The 17,478-nt window shown below is 35.6% G+C and overlaps 1 protein-coding gene across 1 annotated transcript in view; it reads left to right on the top strand.

The window, feature by feature from the left end:
- Positions 1-17,478, top strand: part of LOC107691426 (vacuolar protein sorting-associated protein 41 homolog) — a 31,709-nt gene that overhangs the window by 11,717 nt on the left and 2,514 nt on the right. The window contains exons 6-27 of the mRNA XM_016490016.1: positions 2,651-2,713; positions 3,174-3,239; positions 6,683-6,802; positions 6,891-7,037; positions 7,590-7,656; positions 7,799-7,896; positions 8,880-9,009; positions 9,164-9,279; positions 9,365-9,421; positions 9,526-9,587; positions 9,693-9,774; positions 12,185-12,277; positions 12,388-12,515; positions 12,763-12,907; positions 13,111-13,152; positions 13,238-13,288; positions 13,390-13,527; positions 15,775-15,829; positions 16,000-16,140; positions 16,233-16,369; positions 16,507-16,606; positions 16,726-16,770. Coding sequence (XP_016345502.1) covers positions 2,651-2,713; positions 3,174-3,239; positions 6,683-6,802; positions 6,891-7,037; positions 7,590-7,656; positions 7,799-7,896; positions 8,880-9,009; positions 9,164-9,279; positions 9,365-9,421; positions 9,526-9,587; positions 9,693-9,774; positions 12,185-12,277; positions 12,388-12,515; positions 12,763-12,907; positions 13,111-13,152; positions 13,238-13,288; positions 13,390-13,527; positions 15,775-15,829; positions 16,000-16,140; positions 16,233-16,369; positions 16,507-16,606; positions 16,726-16,770 — 2,083 coding nt within the window. The remainder of the gene's footprint in view (positions 1-2,650; positions 2,714-3,173; positions 3,240-6,682; positions 6,803-6,890; positions 7,038-7,589; positions 7,657-7,798; positions 7,897-8,879; positions 9,010-9,163; positions 9,280-9,364; positions 9,422-9,525; positions 9,588-9,692; positions 9,775-12,184; positions 12,278-12,387; positions 12,516-12,762; positions 12,908-13,110; positions 13,153-13,237; positions 13,289-13,389; positions 13,528-15,774; positions 15,830-15,999; positions 16,141-16,232; positions 16,370-16,506; positions 16,607-16,725; positions 16,771-17,478) is intronic.

The raw sequence follows: 17,478 nt of genomic DNA, 5'->3' as shown, positions 1-17,478 counted from the left end.
CCTGCAAAGTTTTAAATCTGAAAGTGCACCGTGTAAAGTTATTGTCTCTCAAAAGAAAGAGTTGACTCTGAATCATTGAAACGAGTCGTTTTTAAAATGAATCCCAAGACGTTTCATTTTGACGTCAACATGAAACATTAGCATATTGCCCACCCACTTGTTGGTCTTTTCGCTTTGGTTTGAATGAAAGTGCAAATTCATTATTTGCCACTAGGTGCAGCTTTTGGAGTGGTAAAAATAGCGGTTTCCCCGGTAACGCTGTACACAAAGCAGCACTGCGCTCACAAACGCGCTTTATCAGGCATGATGAAATGAAAATGAGACCAATTGGACCAATCACCGCAGATTAGCGTCACGCAAAGGAGGGGTTTGGAAAAATTAATCGTTGAGCGAATCGTTTGGGAGTCATTGAGCAAGTAAGGTAAAAATAAATGCATACTATAAGACAATGAAGTGTTTTTTGACCTTACATGCATGTCAATCTGTTGTTAGGGACTCCCAAAACCAAAATATGAACCTTTCATTACCCATAATAGGGGCACTTTTAAGTTTAGGTATTGGGTAGGATTAGGGATGTAGAATAAGGTCATGTAGAATAACGCATTAATATGTTCTTAATTACTAATAATAAATGGCTAATATTCTAGTAATATGCATGCTAATATGCAACTACTGTAGTTAAGAGACCCTAAAATAAAGTGTTACCAAAATATATTTTATTTATCTATATTTAGATTTCATTAGAATGGTAATTCAAAGTGCTTTAAATGAATAGAAATTGTAGTCATAAAAAAGAAAAAAGAAAAATAATAAAAACAATTGAAAAAAATGTAAGAAATGAATGAATTCGTTAAAATTATAAAAGGTATAATTAAAGGGACCATACATAAAAAGACTAGTGAACTATTGACATTTTAAAGAGCATGTTCAGGTGTCTGTATCACAATGGTGGAGTGATTTTATACAGTTCCAGCAAAGTATGTGAGGTGCGGTAGTCTGCTGCATCTTCCACAGCCCAGCACTCATAACTAGCCTGCAAAATGGATATTTGCATCATGCAAAACACAATCAGCACTAATTCTTGTGGTGTGTTTATGCCATTTCCTGATTTGCAGGTTTATTTAGCAAATTGGGTGCAAAGTCCACAGCATGCGCAAATAAACAACGCCATCAGCATTGCACAATTCATTCTTAGTGAATTTCACCATGAGAGTCTAAGGAGTTGTTTACTTGAGTTTTCATATCTTTCTCTGTTTGCAAGATATGATGCAGTGCCTGTCTTCCCACTCAATACCGACTCCATCAACTCTAACACCTGCAGAAACAGCATGCACACATTTGGTCCATTTTAAAATGTGTTTTAAAAAAGAACTCCTCTCCTCCTCGCTCCTTCTGTGATTTCTCCATCTATCTGCTCATTGATCACGAGCTGGCTGTTATCAGTCCACGGAGGCTAATCATCAGCACCTTGTGTGGCTTTCTCAGGCTGATCTGTGGCATGATAGACCCACGTCTATCCCTGTTACTATGGCAGAGGCGAGATCTTGTCGCACCTACACCAATTAAAATCGATATAGAGGCCATTGTTCGCTCCTCTGCACTGTTAATCCTATCTTACTGAATGCGTTTCTACCGTTGTTTGGCAAAATGTGACATGTAAGATTTTTTTAAGCGTTATTTTTTTCATTATTAGGTTTTTCCAAAAAGTAGAAACTGCACTTTATACATAACATAAACAATTTAACAATTACATTTAAATGTAATTATTTAAAATCAGTAGTTACCAAGATAAGACATTTCATAATGTCTTTAGTAAATAAATGGAACATTTAGGATTAGGTAGCCTTCAACAAACTAGATAGATTGGTGTGTGCCTCATAATTAATAAATATTTATAATATACTTTTTAATTTGCTCCTAGACTGTCTAAACTGTGTCACTAGAAAAGTATACTTGAGTTTATTTTATTTTATCGTATGTTAAACTGTTAAATGATTAAACTATTATTAATTATTAAATGTTAAACTATTTGATTAAAATCAATATCGAGGCATTTGTTTGTTCACTGTTAATCTCAACTACACTTACCAGCTGCTTTGCTATTGATGTTATACAATATATGACACATTTTTTAAGAGGAAGAGTATTTTATTTAGGTTTTTCCAAAAAGTAGAAACCTGCACTTTAAAATAGACGATTTTCAGAATTGCTAAGCTTGTCGTCTGACCAGAAAAACAGGAACAATTTGAAGTCAGTAGTTTCCCTCCCCCACCATCATCTTAAATGCAAGAGGATGCTTTACTTTTCAATGGAGTTGTACTTTTTTTGAGACCTCGCACTCATTTTTTAGTTTCCTCTTGTTTTATACAGACAGGTGTATGTGAAATGTTGTGTTAATGCTTGTTTGTAGCCGTCAGGGACTGCAGCACCGCTAGTGATTAAGTCAGTAGCATAAAGGCGTGCGAGGGCAGAAAGAGTTGACCTTTCCACTAATTGGGAGTCTGGCAGATGGTTAACTAGCCCACTGGATGGTCTGATGCTTTGCCCAAGTCAACTGTTATCGCAGAGCGCATCTCTGGACCACAGTGATTTTACCTTAAAAAGACATCTCTGTGTCTCTTTCTCCATTTCTCTCTCTCATCTTTTCCAGGTGCAAGTGGTTGGCCTGTACACTAGGGAGGGCTTCCATGAAAACTTTGACTGTCCCATCAAGGTAACTTATTGCCGTTAATGCAAGTCGTCGGTCCCTCGGCAATGTTTTTGCTGCCTGATGGGAAATAGCCCTTTGATTTCGATTTCCCGTCACAGCAAACATTGATAATTCTCGAAAACAATGTAATTTCAGCCTGCTACTAGTCTTAATTGATTTCTCTAGGGCATTTCATATCATGCATGAGCCGCCTGTTTGTTGAGCATGAGTGATGTCACCTATGGCACACATTAAAGAGAGCCAGTGCTGTCATCTTCTTGTATCGATACTTTTGTGTATTGGACTGTGAGGATCAATCCTTTAACTTTTCCTGGGTTTAAAAGCACTTTATTGAACATGTTTCAGACTGGCTGTAGTCTAACCCCCTCTGAGGCACTATATGGCTTTAGAAATACTGGAGTGGACATTGATATTAACTCAGGTGTTGCCGTAAACTGAACTGAAGTCTCTTGTTCAATTCCAGGTCGTGGCACTACACCCTCAGTTCAGCAAATCCAACAATAAACAGTTTGTGACTGGAGGAAATAAGGTAAGTCCAGTTTCACAATCACCTGGGACTCAAAACTCACACTGTGAGTGTTAAAGGCGCAGTTTCAAAACTTGTCTATGTTATTTCCAGATCTCATTGCACTCATTGTCCAATTAGTATCTCTACTTTTAACAAAAAAAAATGCATTTGTTTGGCAACTCTCATATTTTGACTCAGAAGATGCTAAAAGCTGATATCAGGTCTGCATTGGGTCCCAATCCCACGTTTAGTGGTTAGAACAAGTGTTCTAGAAATTTTGAGCCTTGGTGCTCATGTGGGAGATGCAGGTTCAAATCCAGTTAGAATCATGGTCTGATTACATTTTCTCTCTCTTTCTTCCCAAACATTTCCTGTCTCCCCTTTCACTGTCATTATTTACTAGCACAAAAGGAAACAAAAGCACATTTGTTTGGCACTGACTCGTGCATGTCATTTTAGGTTTGAATCAGTATGTGACTACATTACGATTCAAAAGTTCAGGGTCAGTAATTTTTTTATTAAGACACAGATACTTTTATTCAGCCAGGATGCATTAAATTGATCAAAAGTGACAGTAAAGATATTTATAATGTTACAAAAGATTTATTTGTCAAATAAGTGCTGTTATTTTGAACTCCTGAAAAAAGCATCATGGTTTCCACAAAAATATAAAGCAGCACAACAGTTTTCAATTCAACATTAATATTAATTAGAATTCTTTCCTGAACAGCAGATCGGCATATTATGATTTCTCATCATGTGACAAGACTAAATATGTACAAGTATAAATTGCATTTTTTTTTTAAATGCTGTATTTTGATCAAATAAATGCAGTCTTGGTGAGATTTCTCTTAAAAACATAAAATCTTAACAACCCTAAGCTTTAAGATTGGTTGCATGCTTCTTGCAAAAATATAAGAATCATTTATTGAAAAAAACACATTCATCAACGACTGAATTTTCAAAAGGAAGTGTCTCTGTTAATGTGGTTTGAATGCCTTAAAATAAAAACAAAAGCCACATTCATACCTGAGGTCTAAACATATATTTTGTGGTCTCCATCGGTTGATGCTCTTGAGGTTTCGACACTGAGGGTTAAGCTAAATTATTTGAATGGAATCATTTTTTGTCATGTTGAGTGCCGTGTATAGTGGTGACTCAAACTGAAGCTGTTTGGCATGAAACGCTCTTACCGTCTTGGCCTTAGACTGGGGTCAACATCAAGGAGAGAGAGAGAGTGGTCCATTTTCTCCAAAGTGTTGTTCACTAGAGAGATGTTGTTTCTTCTTGCGCAATAAATAACTGTCATTACATAGAGTGCCATAGTGTTTGCAACATGTAGAACACTCTTTGGCTTATGGACTAAATAAATACGCTCATTTTTCAAAGGACACAATGCTACCAACTGAAGATGCCACAGTCCGATACATTCCAGACTATGTACATCTATAGAAATGAAAACAGGGTTTGTGTCTGTCGTAAAAGCACTCAGAAGTAGTTGATCTGTTTGCATGCACTGATCAGACATCTTGTGGCTGGAAAAAAACTTCAATTGTGAAGTGAATTTGAATAAATGCCACTGGTTCTTTGTAAAGTGGACCTTTAGAGATTTTGTTGAGGCATACAAATCTTGAACCACTCAAATAGAGTCTTCTCAGTTTCTGTAAATCATAGATTTTTATCCTCTGTGCCATGATTGATTCTCATAAAATGGCTTCACACTGTTACTGCATTGTGCTTATCAGAAGCAATTAACGGCGTCCATTGTGTGCCACGGTGGCCAAGTCCTCTGCATTTTCCTCCCGCTTCTGCTCGTTTCCTTCTCTCTCCCTGGCTTAAGGTCCCCATAATGCAGCCCTGCCATGAAAATCAATACGGCTTCCACTGAAGACGCATCTTGTCAAAGGCAATTCAATTCCGTCTGCTCGGCTCTTGGAGTGTCATCTCCTATTGCTGCGCTGTGATCTGTTAACATAGCCAAAAGTGTAGAACTGAAGCGACATTGAACCGTCTTTCCTTTCAGTCACTTTCTCTGCAGTCAGGTCAGGTTGGCTGTGTGGTGATTGTGTGTGGCATTTTTGACACTTTCGATTCAAGGTTATCCACCAAGTGTGTTGCCGCTTTGTGCGCGTGATTATTATCGCACGAACCCCTCAGAAAATGTTGTTTTTCACCAAATAATATCCGACTTATCAGAGTAAACCAAAGCATTAAATACCTTTTTGAAGAAATTCTGTTGTTTGAGTCTCTTCTCTTGTCAGTTCATGAGATGTCAATACGGTATCATCTTCTCTCATGTGCTTTTCAATTGTGTTGTACTGCGTAACCTGCATAAGTGACTTTATAAATGTCCCATTATCTAAAGGTTGAACCAAATGTTGCCTTTTTCTAAAATGTATTTTGATACTGCTTGTAAAATGATTTTTATTGAATTTCTGCCTGAATGTGACCTAAACACCATGAAAAGGCCAATGAATCTACCTAACACACTGATCCAATCCAATACTTACTGCAGTATTAGCAACAAAAAAATACTACTACTACTACTAATAATTATACCATATTAGACCAACAAAAAGAAAAGCCACTGGGGCAACCTAACCTAACCCATTCAAAAGGCTTATATTTGTACTGAATTTAACCCTAAAAGGTGGTGCATATTAGTACCTTAAATATATGTTACCATTCAAAGGTTTAGGGGTCAGTAGGATTCTTTCTTTCTTTTTGAGAAATTAATAGTTTTATTTAGTAAAGGTGCATTAAATTCATCAATAGTGACAGTAAAGACATATAATGCTACAGAACACTTCTATTTCAAATAAACACTGTTTTGTTTGAACATTCTTTTTAATCAAAGAATCATGAAAAAAAAAATACAGTATCACAGTTTCCATAAAAATATTAAGCACCACAACTGTTTTTGACATTTCTAATTATTATCATACATTTTTTGAACACCAAATCAGCATTCTATAGATCATGTAACACTAGATGTAAGACTTGAGAAATGGCTGCTGAAAATTCAGCCTTATCATCATAGTAATAATGACATCAACAGCTATTTTAAATTGTCATAATTTTAATGGTTTTTACCCACATAAATATAGCCGTGGTGAAGAGGCATCTTTTGAAAAAAACATTAAAAAAAAAACCTCACTGGCCCAAAAAGTTGGAGCGGTAGTATATATGAATAACTTTTAAAAGGGTACCACCCCAGTGACTGTTGTTCTATATATTTTTATTTTTCAAGAGTAAAAGCAAACAATGAAAACAATACAAATATTCTCAAATCAGAATTAAAAGACACGTAGTCACTGACTTTCTTGTGTTGTACCTATTTATGCTCTGTATTCTACTGCCCTCTGGTGTTGTAATGCAAACACTGTGGCCTATTCTGTTTTGTGTTGGTGAATCTCTGTCAGCAAATGCTCACTAATGTTAAATTAATTAAATATGTCCTATAGATTTTGCTTTATGAGAGGAACTGGCTGAACCGTTGGAAGACCTCTGTTCTGCATGAAGGAGAGGGAAACATCACCAATGTGAAATGGAGAGCCAACCTCATTGCCTGGGCAAACAATGTGGTACAATCAGATTTAGACACACTGGACATGTTAATTAAGATGCCTTACTAATAATGATTTGATCTAAACTGTAGTTGATGTGTTTTAGGGTGTGAAAATTTATGACATCAGCAGTAAGCAACGCATCACTAACGTGTTGCAGGACAACACCAATCTTAGGCCGGATATGTACCCCTGCAGTCTGTGCTGGAAAGACAACACCACGCTAATCATCGGCTGGGGCTCTTCTGTTAAGGTGTGTGTTCAGTACAACTGCAGATCAAGTGTTTTAATAACTAGGGAAGCTCATTTCTAAAAATATGTGACCATGGACCACAAAAACAGTCAATAAGGGTCAGTTTTTCGAAAATTGATATCTATACATCATATGAAAGCTGAATAAATAAGCTTTACATTGATGTATGGTTTGTTAGGATAGGACACTATGTGTCCAAGATACAACTATTTGAAAATCTGGAATCTGAGGGTGCAAAAAAATCTAAATATTGAGAAAATCGCCTTTAAAGTTGTCCAAATGAAGTTCTTAGCAATACATATTGCTAATCAAAAATTAAGTTTTGATGTATTTACGGTAGGAATTTTACAACATATCTTCATGGAACATGATCTTTACTTAATATCCTAATGATTTTTGACATGAAAGAAAAATGGATCATTTTGACCCATACAATGCATTTTTGGCTATTGCTAAAAATATACCCGTGCCACTTAAGACTGGTTTTGTGGTCCAGGGTCACATATGTATTCTTATTTGAATGACGTTGTTTGGTACATTTGTTTTTCTCAGATATGTGTTGTTAAAGAGCGTGATCCAACAGAAATGAGAGATCTACCCAGTCGCTACGTTGAGATTGGTACTGAACTAATTACAGTCGGACACATAATGAGAACATGTGATGTAACATAATTCAATTTAAATGGACAGTTCACCCAAAAATGAAAACCTTATCTTTTATTATCTCTTAAGATGTACAAAGCATAACTTTTTTCTTTCAGTGTCAGCATTTGAGACCGAGTTCTTCATTAGTGGACTGGCACCTTTGGCAGATCAGCTGGTCACTCTGTACTATGTCAAGGAGAACTCTGAGCAAATGGTAATATTACACACACTCACCAGAGCTAAGATCAGGGGCCTCATGACATGTCCAAGGGAGCTGCAAGATGACTTGAAATAAATTCAAATGAGACAAAGCAAGCTATACGCTGACAACATGTTAATTTTAATTCATTTCCTTGCAACTGGCGGTTTATTTAAGAACCAGGATTCTCATTGTCTTGGAAAACCTGGATATATAACAGAAAAGTATGGAAATTAATAAAATCTTAAGAAGTAATAGAAAATCAAAGTCATGGAAAGCTTTTGTAATATGTATGAATTTATGTATACACCTTTATAACAAATAATTACGTTTCTAAAAAGTTATGTCAGAGATTTTATTGGGTAGAAATTACTGTTTGTGAGTACAAAATATATTTAAAAAATAAATCCCAGCTATCACAAACTGCTATAAAAGTCACATAAATGTATAATTATTGGGAAACACTTTACTTAAAGCCTTTATGCCTAATGCATTATAAAAGTACTTTTAATGCATGAATTATGCCTTGCAATGCACCTTAAAATGCATTGTAAAATCTCATGAATAATTGTAACCACAGTTAATACATTATAACACTTATCAATCATTGTTACACCATGCATTTTAAATTCGGTTGTAATTATTTACGACAAGATATAATGTATTGCAATGCACATTATGAATAATTATAATGCATTATAATCCTTTTAATAACCCTTTATAATGCATTGTACATAAAGGCTTTAAGTAAAGTGTTACCAATTATTGAATTATTATTTTAATGTATTTACTTTCTGTAAACAAAAAAGTTTGGAAAAAATCAGCTTTGTCACTGCATCAGAAGTACCAGAAATATCAAAAAAGTCTTTGGCAACAGAGAGCCTCAGAGGCAAAAATGTTGAGAATCGTAAAAACAAAGTATCTTATTTGAAACATTTTGTTTTGTATTGCTGTGAGCATAAAATGTACTTATTAATAAATATAACTGTTTGCCACAGGAGGAGGAGTTCAGAACACGGCCTCGTTTAGACATCATCCAGCCGTTGCCCGAGGGCTGTGAGGAGATCTCATCAGACGCTCTCACTGTACGCAACTTCCAGGAGAACCAGTGCAGGGACTACAGGCTCGGTATGATGAAGACAGAATGAATGAACAGCTGGAATGCCATAATAATGCAGAGGGATACAAATCACCCAAAACCCACAGTCTAATCAGTTAAATTCACATTTCGATGATATAGTCATCATTTTAAATCTTTGAATCATTTGTGTTGTCATTCCAGAACACTCTGAGGGAGAGCCTCTATTCTACATCATCAGCCCTAAAGACATTGTAGTGGCTAAAGAAAGAGACCAGGATGACCACATCGACTGGCTTCTGGAGAAGAAGAAATATGAAGTAAGTGTTTAGCAGTTATATCATAACATTTAAAAATTTGAGCTGTACTTGATGATTTCTGTTTTGATTTGGATTTTTGTTACAGGAAGCACTGATGGCTGCAGAGATCAGCTTCAAAAACATTAAACGGCATGATGTACAGGTGAAAACAAATGAATGATGTTATTTAATGTGCAGAAAGCTAGTCTCTCAGATAATAACCTGTACTCACAGTGTGGCTGCTTCCTGTCTGTGCCCTGTGAATAGAAAATTGGAATGGCGTACATCAATCATCTGGTGGAGAGAGGAGATTATGATGCAGCTGCCAGGTTCAGGACATCAACCTTCTGATTTATTGACCTGTTAACCATTTAAAATATGAATAGATGCCTTAATATATGCCCCATTTTTCTCTCTGTATTCCTTATTGACAGAAAGTGTCAAAAAGTGCTTGGGAAAAACATGGATCTCTGGGAGAATGAAGTGTACAGGTTTAAAACCATTGGACAGTTAAAAGCAAGTCTGCAGAATTTGTATTTTTTAAAATAATAATTATTTGCCACCCTGTATTTTATAGTAAATGGTAGTATAATATTAATGAGGATACTTATTGTTGGTATTATTATTAAGAATAATTGTTATTAATAATAGTAATAAGTCAGTGTGATGTTATTATTGTTGTTGTTATAATTTATACAGTATATATTATTATAACTTAGACAAAGTTCTGAGAAATTAATCAAATGTTTTTATTATTAGTTTTTCTCAGTTGCTTTGGTGCATTTCTCAGATCAGAAATGAAATTCTCAAAACTACTTGTTCAACCTCCACATCATCTAGTAACTTGTGCACATCATAAAAGCAGTTTCTCATTCTTTTGAACAAGTTGCGATTGCTTTGGTACATTCATGCAATTGATTATGTACATTTGTACATAATGTTGTTTCCTACATTATCAGTGGCTAATGTCATGTTGCTCAAAATGTATTATATAGTTCTCTGTGCAATAGTCTTACCCCTCAAAACATCTAGTCATTAGTTCATCGTTTGAGTCAATAAAAGCAGAGTGGTTGATCTAGTTGTCATAAACTGTCAAGCATATTTTCTACACATTTCTATTAGACTTTTTGTAAATTTGCCATGAATTGTGCAAGTGAATCTTGACTTTCACTAATAAAGAGAATGTAGATCAACCAATGATAAACCAGTTTTCTGAAATAGCTCAAGTGTAACTGTGAATCCTATCCAGTCTCTTTCAATCAATATCCCACATACAGTAATGTGTAAATTTGTACTTTTGAAATGGATATATGGCATACAGAAGAAGTGCAGCCTTCTGCATTTCAATACAGTGACTGTCATCCAAACTGTTGCCATTGTTTACATCAGGTAATACTAACAGAGTGCACTGTTATATTGACAACATGACTAAGACTTTTCATTTTGACAGCACTGATATGTTCATTGACAAAAATACTTACTTTTGAGAGATGAACTAAAGATTTTGAGTAAGGTAGAGGCTTTTGCAGGTAATCCATTTTGTGGTGCTGATTGTACAAATTGTTTTGAGAAATGCACATACTTTGCAAATATTAAGGATGATTCGAGAAATGCACCAAAGCGACTGAGAAAAACTGTAATAAAATGATTTGATTAACAAAATGTTTTATATAGAATATATGAAACATATGAATAATATATTAAAACAGAACTTAATTTTATTAAGCATTGATCAAATATCATGTCAATATTTTGTAACTTTTTGTCAAGAATTTTAGTGTGATCTTTATTATGATTATGTTGTGATAATATATTAATAATATCATGCTTTTATTATTATTATTAATGAACACTTTTGTGTTGTGAGAAATTAGTAACATTGTTATATATATATATATATATATACTGTATATGTGACCCTGGACCACAAAACCATAAGGGTACATTTTTTGAAATTGAGATTTATACATCATCTGAAAGCTGAATAAATAAGCTTTCCATTGATGTATGGTTTGTTGGACAACAATATTGACAATATTTGGCCGAGATCAACTATTTGAGAATCTGGAATCTGAGGGTGCAAAAACATCAAGCAAATTGAGAAAATCACCTTTAAAATTGTCCAAATTAAGTCCGTAGCAAGCAATGCATATTACTAATCAAAAATTAAGTTTTGACATATTTACGGTTGGAAATTTACAAAATATCTTTATGCAACATGATCTTTACTTAATATCCTAATAATTTTTGGCATAAAAGAACAATTGATTATTTTGACCCATACAATGTATTGTTGGCTATCGCTACAAATATACCCATGCTACTTATGACTGGTCTGTGGTCCAGGGGCACATATATTTTAAAATATTACAGAAATAATAATTCATCAAAAATATCAGTTTAACCTAAAATCTTTCATTTTTGCATTGCACAAATGCTATTTGTTAACTACCCACCTGAATAAATAAGCTTTCCATTGATGTATGGTTTGTTAGGATAGGACAATATTTCGAGATACAACTATTTGAAAATCTGGAATCAGAGGGTGCAAAAAATCTAAATATTGAGCAAATCGCCTTTATTAAGTTCCAAGCAATGCATATTACTAATCAAAAATTAAGTTTTGACATATTTACGGTTGGAAATTTACAAAATATCTTTATGCAACATGATCTTTACTTAATATCCTAATAATTTTTGGCATAAAAGAACAATTGATTATTTTGACCCATACAATGTATTGTTGGCTATCGCTACAAATATACCCGTGCTACTTATGACTGGTCTGTGGTCCAGGGGCACATATATTTTAAAATATTACAGAAATAATAATTCATCAAAAATATCAGTTTAACCTAAAATCTTTCATTTTTGCATTGCACAAATGCTATTTGTTAACTACCCACTCCATTCTACTTCCTCCCAGGCCATCAGTCAATACTTACCAAGAGGAGACCTTCGTCTTCGACCAGCAATTTATGAGATGATACTTCACGAGTTCCTCAAGACTGACTATGAGGTATGTGTTTTCCATTAAACAGTTTTTTCACTTGCATGAACAAGATGGTAACCTATTACAACAACAAACTTTACGGAAGAAGGAAAATCCTTTTGTTGTTCTTCACACAGGGTTTTGCCACACTGATTCGTGAGTGGCCAGGAGAGCTGTATAACAACATGGCTATAGTTCAGGCAGTGAATGAACACCTGAAGAAGGACCCCACCAACAGCATGCTTCTCACCACACTGGCCGAACTGTGAGTGAATGCTGCCAATTCATCAATAAATGAAAAGCTTGTAAAATCATTTTAAAAGCAGCTCTGCACAAGTTAGACTGATCTTAGTCTAACTTGTGGGAAGTTCCCACTTAGTCACTGCTCCTGGGTGTGTGTTCACTGCTGTGTGTGTGCACTTTGGATGGGTTAAATGCAGAGCACTAATTCCTAGTATGGGAAACCATACTTGGCCACGTCACTCACTTTTCACTTATATGTGTGTATGCAGCTACACATATGATCAGCGTTATGATCGTGCTCTGGAGATCTACCTGAAACTGAGACACAAAGATGTTTACCAACTCATTCACAAACACAACCTATTCTCCGCCATCAAGGACAAGATTGTCCTGCTCATGGATTTCGACAAAGAGGTAAAACATCTATTTTATTCCTTTGGCAATACTGAGGACCTTTGTTTTTTTAATGCAAGAAACTTGTCAAGTGCATAAGTTCAGGAAGTTATGGATTGTTTTGCTGATGATATATATTATAGATGACTTTGGAACTTTGATTTATAGTCAGAGAGATGTGTCTGAAGGATATGTCCGCCTCTTTGTTCTCTTTTTTTTTTTAGAAAGCTGTTGACATGCTGCTGGATAATGATGATAAAATATCGGTGAGTTCAGTGCAGTGGCCTCAGTCTTCTGATTAAACCCTCCTAACTCTGTACAGATGAACATCTGTGTGTTTCTCTCCCGCAGATGGACAAAGTGGTGGAGGAATTAAAAGACAGACCTGAGCTGTTACATGTGGTATGTTGAATATGAGCTGTTTAAATCATACAGATGTGTCTGAGGGGTCCAGCTGTATTAACATTGGATGTGTTACTTGCTTTTTGCCTGTTTCTCCTCAGTATTTGCATAAGCTGTTTAAGCGGGACCATCATAAGGGGCAGAAGTACCATGAGAGGCAGATCAGTTTGTATGCTGAGTATGACCGACCCAACCTACTGCCCTTCCTCAGAGAGAGCATGCACTGCCCACTAGAGAAGGTTTGTATAAATTTGTGTCACTAAACAGGAAATAACACATTAATGGGGTACATTTTTTTTAAGTTGACTTAATCATCATACATTACTGTTCAAAATTTTGGGCTTAGTAAGATCAAAAGTGACAGTGTTACATTCAATTTCTATTTCAAATAAATGCTGTTCTTTTGAGCATTCTATCATCACATAATCCTGAGAAATTATGGTTTCCACAAAAATAGTAAAGCAAGAACTTTTTTTTTCAGCATTGAGAATAAGAAATGTTGAGCAAATTAGTATATTAGAATGATTTCTGGAGGATCATGTGACACTGAAGACTAGAGTAATGGCTGCTGAACATTCAGGTTTGCAGTCACAGGAATAAATTATGCATTTTAAAATATATTAAATTATAAAAGTTATTTTAATTTGTAATAATATATTTCACAATATTACAGTTTTTACTGTATTTTGATCAAATAAATGCAGCCTAGTGAGCATAAGAGAAACCATTTAAAAAAAATTTACTGATCCCAATCTTTGGTTTTGATAAACTTTTATACAAAATTATATATATGAAGAGTTTAGATGCAAAAGCCTAAGTGCCGTTTTAGAAGAATTTTTCTTCTAACATGAACATTTTTATCAGGCCCCTATGTTTATGTCCAGTTATTTCACTTAAATGGCAAAGAACCTATTTATGTTAAGGTGATATATATGTATGTATATACACACACACACACACACACACACACACAGTGCCTTGTGAAAGTATTCATACCCCTTCATTTTTTTTTTTTTTTTTCACATTTTTGTTGTTGCCTTATGTTAAACTGCTTTAAATTACTTTTTTCCACATCAGTCTACTCTCCATACAACATAATGACAAAAGCAAAAACAGAATTGTCACAACTTTGTACATTTATTAAAAATTAAAAATAAGTACATTGAAATAAGTATTCATACCCTTAACTAAATATTTTGCTAAAGCACCTTACAGTCTCAAGTCTTTTTTGTTTGATGCCACAAGCTTTGATCATCAGCATTTGGCAGTTATCTGCCATTCTTCACCTCATGTCTTCACCTCTCTAGCTCTTGTCAGGTTGGATGAGGGCAGATGCACATTTTCAGGTTTCTCCAGAAATATTTGACTGGGTTCAAGCTCAGGCTCTGTCTGGGCCACTCGACTCTTGCTGTGTGCTTAGGGTCATTGTCCTATTGGAAGGTGAGCATTCTGCCCAGTCTGAGGTTCTGAATGCTCTGGACAATATTTTGGTGCATTGAGCTTTTCTTCTACTCTGACGGGTCCCTCAGTCCCTGCTGCTAACAGCTCCACAGCATGAGGCTGCTACCAGCACACTTTACTTTTGGGATGGTACTCTGTAGGTGATGAGCAGAGCTGGTTTCCTTCAAACATGACATTTAGAATTGAGGTTCATCAGACCAGAGAATATTGTCTCACAGCCTGAGGGTCCTTTAGGTGCTTTTTTGCAAATACCCAAGTGTATTTTCATGTGTCTTCACTGAGGAGAGGATTGAGTTTGGCCACACCGCCATAAAGCCCAGATCGGTGGAGTGTTGCAGTGATGTTTATCCATCTGTAGATTTCTCCTATCTCCACATATGATCATGGAGCTCAACTAGAGTGACCATCAGGTTCTTGGTCACAGTCTAACCAAAGCCCTTCTCCATCAGTTGCTCAGTTTGGTCAGGAGGCCCGCTCTAGGAAGAGTCCTGGTTGTTTCAAACTTCTTTCATTAAGGGTAACAGAGACTTTCTCTTTTTTTTTCTGAACTCTTCCCCAGATGTGTGGCTTGATGCAAACCTGTTTCGGAGATCTACAGGCAGTTCTTTTGACCTCAGGGCTTGGTTTTTGCTCTGATATGCATTATCAGCTGTTAGACCTTTTATTAAGACGTGTGTGCCTTTCCAAATCATACCCATTCAGATTGAATTTGCTACAGCTTAAGTATACTCGAAGTGTAGTAACATCTACAAGCAATATGAACTCCTGAGCTAAATTTCAACTGTCCCAGATAAGGGTATGCATACTTATGCAATGGAATCATTTAAGTTTTTTATTTTTCATAAATTTGCGAAGATGTTAAAAACCTGTTTTTTGCTTTGTCATTATATTGCATGGAATGTAGATTGATGTGAAAAAAAAAAGTCATTTAAAGCAGTTTAACGTAAGGCAGCAACATAACAAAACGTGAAAAAAATTGAAGGGGTATGAATACAGATTTTGAACAGTTGCTTTGTGTCTTTCAGGCTCTGGAAATCTGTCAGCAGAGGCACTTTGTAGAAGAGACAGTCTTCCTGCTCAGTGAGTTCTGAATAATTTATCTTTGCATTTCTGTCATCAAACTTGAATGCATGTTATAGTTCTTTACACAGTAATTGATCCAGTGCAACAGAGGAGATGTCACTGTGTGTAAACTTTTCAACTGGCTGTAGCCTCTAGTGCTTCTGATGTATGCTTTTTTTTCCTGTCAGGTCGTATGGGAAACTGCAGACGTGCCCTACAAATGATCATGGAGGAGCTGGCGGATGTGGACAAGGCCATCGAGTTTGCTAAAGAGCAGGATGACAGAGAACTCTGGGACGATCTCATCTCTTACTCTATAGACAAACCACGTATGAGACCTGACTCTACAGCAGCTCTTTCTGCTAAAAAAAAATTGGAACTTACAATATTAGTAATGCTTCGTTTGTTTTCTTCACTCTAGCGTTTATCACAGGCCTCTTGAATAACATTGGAACCCATGTGGACCCCATCCTGCTCATTCACCGCATTAAAGAAGGGATGGAGATTCCTAACCTCAGAGACTCACTGGTTAAGATTCTACAAGACTACAATCTACAGGTGTGATCACTGCCGGTTAAACCAGCATTCCATTCAGACTAGAGTACTAATATAACTAGATGCTTGTTAAGATACATTTGCTTGATCATTTTGTGTTCATGGAAAGTGTTCAGAACATCTTGATGTTTGTCCTGTAGATCTTACTGAGAGAGGGCTGTAAGAAGATCCTGGTGGCAGATTCACTGTCTCTTCTACAGAGGATGCACAGGACACAGAAAAGAGGAGTGCGGGTGGATGGTAAACAAGTGTTTCGTCTTCCTGTCATCTAGGACAAAATTAATAAATATCAGGGCAAATCAGCAGCTGTTTTGTTCACTAGAAATGCTACAAAATTATTTTGCTTTTATTTCTCATAGAAGAAAACATCTGTGAATCCTGCCACACTCCTATTTTACCATCAGGTACACCCTAATGACTTTTAATGCATCCATTTGTATACATGAACACATACCCACACATGAAATATATGGAGAAATATAGAAGAAACAAAATATAAAATACAATATAGAAAAAAATTATAAACCTATTTCTTGAAAATGAATGCATATTAAATAACTACTATTATATAAGTTGTGTGTGTTTGAGTGTATATGTACAGGTGCATCTCAAAAAATGTTTATATCGTGAAAATGTAATTTTTTTGTAACTTATTTCAAAAAGTGACACTTTCATATATTCTAGATTCATTACTTGTAAAGTAAAAAATTTCAAACGTTTTTTTAATTTTTATTTTGATGATTAGAGCTTACAGCTCGTGAAAGTCAAAAATCCAGTATCTCAAAATATTAGAATATTTCCTAAGATCAATCAAAAAAAGGATTTGCAAAACAGAAAAGTTCGAGTTCTTTAAAGTATGTTCATTTATGCACTCAATACTTGGTCGGGGCTCCTTTAGCACAAATGACAGCATCAGTGAGGTGTGGCATGGAAGCGATCAGCCTGTGGCACTGCTGAGGCACTATTGAGCCTTCAGCTCGTCTGTATTGTTGGATCGACTGTTTCTCATCTTTCTCTTGAAAATATCCCATAGATTCCATATGGGGTTCAGGTCAGGCATGTTGGCTGGCCAATCAAGCACAGTAATATCATGGTCAGCAAACCACTTGGAA

This window comes from Sinocyclocheilus anshuiensis, unplaced genomic scaffold, assembly GCF_001515605.1.
Source record: "Sinocyclocheilus anshuiensis isolate Anshui unplaced genomic scaffold, SAMN03320099.WGS_v1.1 scaffold106, whole genome shotgun sequence".
NCBI classification, from domain to species: domain Eukaryota; kingdom Metazoa; phylum Chordata; class Actinopteri; order Cypriniformes; family Cyprinidae; genus Sinocyclocheilus; species Sinocyclocheilus anshuiensis.
Note: the sequence above shows the minus strand (reverse complement) of the source record. Positions and strands in the feature narration are given on the sequence as shown.